The following is an 8,070-nucleotide window of genomic DNA, read 5'->3' as shown; positions in this document are numbered from 1 at the left end:
TTTTCTTTTTTTTTTTTTTTAATTGTGATTTGGGTGAAAGTTTACAGAGCAAATTCACTTTCCATACAGCAGTTCATAGACATGTTGTCTCATGACATTGACTACAATTTACCCCAATGCAACAGCTCCCCTCCCACTTCCTCCTGATAGTTACCTCTTTCCTGTGTCCATCCCTCCATGCACTTCTGCCTCCTGAGCTGTCTCCCTGTGCATAAACAGCCCTTCTTTCTCCCATGATGTTCTCTCCAAAGAACGTATCTACCTCAGGTAAACATTCAATTCATATGCTCGTGTTTTGTTTGGCTGGAAGCCGCAGGTGTGGGTTCAATTCCAGACCTGAAAGGCAGCTAGGGACCACAGTCTCAGTGGTTCCACCAGACTCGATCAGACCAGAAAACCTGATCCCCCCCTTTTTTTTTTCCAAATGATTTTGAGTTTTGTTCCACACTGTTCTTCTCTCTCTCTATTCAGGATCTCCCACATAGATTCCCCTCCTAGTGGTTGACAGTGGTAGCCGGGCACCATCTAGTTCTTCTGGTCTCATAGTTGTATAGGCTAAGGAGTGCATGGTGTACCAGTTGCAAAGACTAATTGTTTCCATGAATCTTTGGTTTTCTTCATTCTGCTTTGCTCTGGACAAGGAGAGACCCATCATTGCATCTAGATGGCTACTTGCAAGTTTTTAAGATCCCAGTCACCACTCGTCAAAGTAGGAGGTGGAACAATGTTTTGTGTAGTACGTTATGCTAATTGAGCTTGATGTCCCCTGTGACTATGGTCCTGAGCCCACAGGTTCAACTACTCAGTCCCTCTGAGTAGCTGGCTGTGACCAAGAGGTGTCTAAAACATTGTCCCTTGTCAGCTCTACTATGTTGTTGTTGTTGTTGTCATTTGCCGTCGAGTCGCTCCCGACTCATAGCGACCCCTCCTTGGGTTTCCGAGGCAGTATCACTACGGAAGTAGGATTGCCCAACCTTCCCTGGGAATTCTTACAAAACATACAAATACACTTGTAGAACCATTGTCTGCCAACCCTATACATGGTTGTGGGTACACTCCCTGCTGCATCATACCTAACAGTTCAGCCTGTCCACCCATGTATCCGCCCGTATACCCGTGTTTGCCTTCACTGACAGTCTAATACTGTATGTGATGTCACTTCAGTTTTGTGTATTTCACTGTACATAAATTATATTTCAATAAAACGCATTAAAAAAGGAAAAAGAAAAGTAATTGGTTATGGTTATTGATATCAAATTTAGAAGGATTATAAAGTACATATTAAAGAGAATTATTCTCAACAGGAAATCAAAAAATCACAACTAAAACCAACTCAGAGTGAAAGACTGATATTGTTCTGGATGAAGTTATATAAGTTTAATTAAAAATCAAGTCTTCTCTTACATGAACGATAGCTGTAAAGGTCTGTATCCCCTTAAAAGAAGATGGTCACAAAGGAGAACTGAAGCCTACCTTTTTGAAAACCAAAAAAGAAAAACTAAACCCACTACCATCAAGTCAATTATGACTCACAGTGACCCTTTAGGACAGAGCAAAACTGTCCCATAGGGTTTTCAAGGCTGTCATCTCTATGGGAACAGATCACCAAGTCTTTCTGTTGAGGCATCTCTGGGAGGATTTGAACAACCAACCTTTTGGTTTGCAGCTGAGCATTTAACCATTGTACCACCAGAGATCTTTGTAAAGTGTGATAAAGTAAAAAACTGTAACAGCCCTTCTACTGAAAGAGAGAATAAAAACATCTAGCACAACACTTCCTCAGAAACTTTAACCCGATTCAAATCTGGAACACGGGAACATGGGCTGTAAGAAATAGCGGGAGACAAGAGAATTTGCTCTACAAATTCCATTTCCTAATCCTGGAGCATTTTAACACCTGTCACTAATCAGACAGTGTTTGTGTATATAACCGAATTTTAAACTCCATAATGATGAGAATGAAAATGCCTCAGGTCATAACACAATATGGGTATCAGATTTCTGGTAGAAAATGACTTCAAAGTAACAGAAAGCTTTAATAAGCAACAGTATCTACAAAAAAGATATTACATATGGGGTATGTTAAAAATGTTTGTTTAACTGTTAAACTGTTCTAATAGCTTCAAGAAATCTAAGAACAGTGATTCCAGAAAAGATTAAATATATCTATTTCATTTTTTTGATTCAGATACTTTATGAGGTAACAGTAACTAGAGACATATGGATAAGGAATGATAACAACCCTTATACTCATACAAAGGAGCCCTGGTGATGCTGTGGTTAAGTCTGCAGCTGCCACCATAAGGTCGGTGATTCAAACCCAAGCTCCAAGGGAGAAAAATGTTTCCATAAAGATTTCAGCTATAGAAATTCTATGGGGCAGTTCTACTCTGTCCTATGGGGGTCGCATTGAGTCAGAATCAACTCCATGGTCCTGGGTTTGGTGTTTTTTAATACTCATACAGTGGCAGAGTTGAGGAGGGACTTTTACATATATGCCCTTGTTTAAACCTTAGAACAGTACTGTGAAGAAGTATGTCACTACTGTATTGATGAATACTGCCTCAGAGATTAAATAACTTACTAAGTTTATCCATTTAGTAAATGACCATTTACATTTGTACTCAGTACTTAGGTTTATCAAACTTCAATCTTAAGGCTCTATTTAATTACATGATGCTCAGGAATAATTTATAAAGATACTTCTCTGATTCATGAGGGAGCCTCATAAATTTAATTCTTCACAGTGATGAGAATAAAGATCTCACTCTTACTCATTTTTCAGACCTAAAATCCTATTAACAGGTCCAATTTACTAAATATAGGATTTGACTGGATGACCTCTAAGGGATCTTAAAATCTGTTAAAAGTTTGATAAAACATATGTATCAAAACAGCACTGTTTAAGTGTACTTTCTACAATGATGAAAATATTCTATATTTGTGCTACCCAAAATGGTAGCCACTAGTCATTTATGGCTAGAATGACTGAGAAACTGAATTTTTAATTTTGAATTCATTAACTGAAATATAAATAGCCACCTGTGATTAATGGCTACCATAATGAACAACACAAACCTAAAGCATGTATTGTCAATTATACATGTGATATCCCAAATATATCCAACCAGTTTCCATTTTCTCCAAAGAATATTCAGTTAAATTGTACTATACCTAGACATGGGAGCTCTGGTGGCATAGTGCCTAAGGCATTTGACTGCTAACCAGAAGGCTGGTGGTTCAAACCCACCAGCCGTTCTCGGAAGGAAGGTTAGGCCATCTACTTCAGTAGTATTACCGCCTTGGAAACCCAAGGAGGGGTCTCTAGAAGTTGAAGCCGACTTGAGAGCAGTGGGGTTATATCCAGACACTATAAAATAAGTTTTGGAAAAGACAGTCGCCATGAGCTCTAAGTCTCTGGCACAATTCCAATAAAATAATTAGATGTTGCAGTTAGGAGGACTTTTTAGTACTATGTTATAGATCATCACTTCTATGTACCCTAGGTCCTGAAGAACATTAAGACAAAGAACTAATTTTATCACTTAGGCTGCCGTATAAGATCCAGGGTTAATATTTTTATTATTTATTTTAATTGTAGGTGGTAATTTTGGACTTGCCTCTATTGTGAGAATCTACTGTCACATGAATATAGAACAGTAATAAATAAAAGGCATTTTTTTCATGCCTTTGATAGGAAAGTGGGGAAAAAAGAATGGAAGAGTTCTATAAACACCAATAGAACAACACTTCACAGGAGAGAAAGTATGGTAGTTTCTTTCCATGAGGTGGTCTACTTAAACACAGACACATGAGAAGGTCTCAAAGAGGAAAACAAAACCCCCCCTCCATCGAGTCAATTCTGATTCATAGCAACCCTATACCACAGAGTAGAACTATCCCCATAGGGTTTCTAAGGCTATAAATCTTTATGAAAGCAGACTGTCTCATCTTTCTACCAAGGAGCAGATGGTGGATTCAAACCATCAATCTTATGGTTAGCAGCCAAATGCATTAACCACTGTGTTACCAGAGCTCCTTTCTCACAGGGAAGGAGGGGCAATATCTAATAGAATCCAGCCCTACAGTACTGCAGCTATCAAGTTATTTGCAACATGCAAACAAATAATGGCCAATGGTTCAATTGTTACAAACTTAGTGAATTATTTACAGGCATAACATTATAGCAAACAACTTGAGCATACCTGATTTGAAGACATATTCTCAACTTTCATTAGTGATGAATAGCTCCTAGAAGAAAACATATTTAAGATTAGGTTATCCAGCCAAAGTGTATTTTATAAACATTTGCCATATATTTAGCACTTCCCAGGATCTTTAAAAAAACACAAAGTCTATTAGATATAATTTATATCCTCAAAGAGAATGCAATATAAAAATAAATAAATAAGATTGGTACAGTACTTTACAGCTTACAGAGTACTTTCTCACACTCTACTTTATGTCACCTCCACATAACTTTGTGAGGTAGGTGATATTTATTCCTACTTTTCAGAAGATGACATTCTTCTATACCCAAGATCAGATAACTGAATTATACAGCAGAGAGAGTGAATGCTACAGGAATTAAGGAGGCAAATCATTAGTGTAGGCAGTGGGGCAACCCCCACAGAAGAGGCAGAACTCAGTATGAGTCTAACAAGTGAGTAGGAAGAGTGATGAGGGCATCACAGATCCAGAGAACAGTGTGAACAAAGGCACAAAGATAGAGTTATAATGGCACTTCAAAGATCAAACTAAGTCAAGTAGAATCAAAAGCCATGTAGTAGGAAATCAGGCTGGATGCATATGTTGTCCTAACTATGTGAGTTAACACAATCTGATCAGCAAGAACCTACAATACATTCCTGAGCAGAGGAAAGACATAATGAAAAGCAACTAATATTTTTTAAACATCCATGATGTATAAGACATTATGCTAAGCCTGGGTAGAGGTTGGGATGGGGATAAAGGGAAAAAAAAATGATGATAAGACAAAGCCCTAACCTTCAAAATGATTAGGAAGAAGGGAAAAGAAATAAGAGCTATTCAACAACTACACTGAGAGTTCACTTAAAAAATACACCAAGTTGTATTAGTAGAGAATGACAGTGATACAAATAATTCTTAGAGATCATTTATGTTGGAGTTTGCCATGTTTGTACAGATTGCATGAACCTGAGTGTCTCTATATTATGAAACTCTACTTATCAAAGTAGATTGCACAGCTAAGCAGATCTGAAGGGTCTAGCATATTTGAGGAATATTTTCTATTCCCTACCTTGTTGCTAAAATGAAGAAATTTATAAAGACGCATACAGTGAAGTAAGATAAAAGTAAATACACAAAGAGACAAAAAGAGAGACTATATATATATATAATACCAGTGTTATAAAAAGAAGTAATTTGTAACAAGCAGAATAAAAGGAGAGGGGGAGTTAAAGGCAAGGAAATCAGTTAATAAGAACAAAATTTCTCATGTACTGGATATCCTTTACTTCGTAGGCACTGTGCCTACTCCTTTATAAATTACTGCTATTTCCACAACAACTTTAAAAGGCAAAGTATTATCCCCATCTAACATACAAAGAAATAGAGAAGTTGTCCAGTGTCTTAAAACTAACAAGTAGAAAACCCAGGTTTTGAACCCTGGTCTGACGCCTAAGCTCACACTCTTTACATCATGCCCCCATCCACTACCATATCCCCAATCTGAGAGCATAAATTCATGGTGTTAACAACTGTAAGATATCAAGGTTTCTAAACTGAGTGATTTGAAAAAAACGATACAAAAGAAAGAAATGGGAAAAAGCTGCAAATACCATATGTTTGGTTTGGGATGTGTTGCCTTTGAAGTAATAGTGAGACATCCAAATTGATGTGAACTGTAAAAATTTTAAATTGAAGACAGAAGAAAGAAGAACTCTCACAGTTAGAGATAAAGGGCTAGGATACATCTAAATAGAGGTATGAGTTGAATTCTGTAAGAGTAAATGGTATCTATACAAAATGAATATAAACAGACACAGTAATAAACCTCATAAGCAGGAAGAGAAAGACATGTTGATTTAAAAAATGTGGTTAGAGCAGAGAATCTCAATCTTGGAGGCATTTTAAAGTCATCTGTGAAGATTAAAATATATCAAGATATGGAAGAAAACTTTCTTTGTTGGTTACCAGGAGTGAGGGTGGGGAGACAGAGGAGACACTGAAAAAAAAAAAAAAAAAAAAAAAAAATATATATATATATATATATATATACACACACACACACATACATACATATATCAAATTGCCCAGTTGTGGGGATTTGCCACTCAGGCTCAAGAACCACTGAATGTGAATTTCTAGCTAAATGAAAGTGACACATAAAATTACCTTTCTTCTAAGCTCCAACCCATTTCATCCAACTGCCTACTAGACATCTTTCCAGATGTCTCAAGGTATTTTCAAACTGATATTCCAAACCAAATTCATGGTTTTCCCAGCCCCCTCCCCCAAAAAATATTTTGGTTCTTTTCTAGTATTCCCTATCTCAAAGAATGGCATCCATGTCTATTCAGTTTCACACATTCAAAAACCAGAAACCTAGGAGTCATTCTTAGCCCCCTTTTTTTTCCCGATCCTACACTTAATCCAGACTACTATCATATCTATTTTACCGACAAATTTATCTGTTGTTAGTTCACTTCTCTTCACCTCCACTAACACCGCTGTAATCCAAGCTACTATCAGCTGTCACATGGACAATCACAGTAGCTTCCTAACTGCTCCACCTGCACCCACTCTGGTTCCCCTTCTAATCAGATCAACAGTGCAGCCAGAGTGACACTCCAAAAACATAAACTTGATCATACTATCCCTTGCTTAAAACCTTCCCAGGACTTCACAATGCTCTCAGGATCAAAAAACACATGGTGTGTGCACTGGCACCTTTCTATCCCTCTAGCCTCGTCCTGATACACGTGCTCTCTCCCTCCTGCTGCTCCAGCTTTCTCTGTTGTGCATCTTGCTCTGTTCACTTCTGAGCTAAAAGGTGTTGGATATGATACCAAACAGGACTTGCACTATACAATGGCAATACCCATCCATTTTTATTCCTGTAGAAATTAGAAATGAAAACCTTACTACTTAAATCTAGGCACTAGCCTGTTTCATGTCAGTAGATTATAACCCAGGAATTACAGAGTGAATTGTGCCCCCTCCCCCAATACATGATGGAGTACTAATTCTTATACTGATGGATATAACCCCATTTGAAAATAAAGTGTTTCTTATTTATGTTAACAAGGCCATAACATTATAGGATGTGTCTTAAGTCAATCACTTTTGAGATATAAAAAAGCAGATTAGGTATAAAAGCAAGCAAGCACAAAGAGGAGAAGATAGATGCCACACAGATATATCATCCAGGAATCAAGGAACAGAAACTGAAAAGAGACAAGGACCTTCTCCCACAGCTGATAAAGAGCCTTCCCCTAGAGTCAGTGCCCTGAATTCAGACTTCCAGTCTTCTAAACTGTGAGAAAATAAACCTGTTTGTTAAAGCCATCCACTTGTGGCATTTCTGTTACAACAGCAACTAAGACAGGAGAATATTTCTGGAGTTCTCTATTTGAATGTTATGTTTTAAATGAAGCTATTCACCCTGTTTTAGCAGAACTCCAAACAAGAGAAACACATGTATGTGAAGAACTAATAACAGTAGCTAATGATATTACATAGACTCTGACCCAACAATCTTTCTCAGGATCTAGGGAATTCTGAGGTAACTGGGTCAAAAAAGAGCAAGACAGTTTGTGGGTTTTTTTTTTTAACTTTGTGTGTGTGTGTGTGATTTGGGTGAAAATTTACAGAGCAAATTCACTTTCCATACAGCAGTTCACACACACTTTCTCTCATGACACTGACCACAATTTACCACAAGGCAACAGCTCCCTTCCCACTTCCTCCCGATAGTTACCTCTTCCCTGTGTCCATCCCTCCATGCACTTCTGCCCCCTGAGCTGTCTCCCTGTGCATAAGCAGCCCTTCTTTCTCCCATGATTGTTCTCTTCAAGGAGTGTATTT

General features: G+C 37.7%; 1 protein-coding gene across 1 annotated transcript in view; it reads right to left on the bottom strand.

Moving 5' to 3' along the window:
* CCDC25 (coiled-coil domain containing 25) overlaps positions 1-8,070 on the bottom strand; it is a 49,850-nt gene that overhangs the window by 6,179 nt on the left and 35,601 nt on the right. The window contains exon 7 of the mRNA XM_042780672.1: positions 4,206-4,251. Coding sequence (XP_042636606.1) covers positions 4,206-4,251 — 46 coding nt within the window. The remainder of the gene's footprint in view (positions 1-4,205; positions 4,252-8,070) is intronic.

This window comes from Orycteropus afer, unplaced genomic scaffold (genome assembly GCF_000298275.1).
Source record: "Orycteropus afer afer isolate SDZICR_OR568_19922 unplaced genomic scaffold, OryAfe1.0 scaffold00053, whole genome shotgun sequence".
Taxonomy (NCBI): domain Eukaryota; kingdom Metazoa; phylum Chordata; class Mammalia; order Tubulidentata; family Orycteropodidae; genus Orycteropus; species Orycteropus afer.
This window is presented reverse-complemented; position numbering and strand designations above follow the sequence as displayed.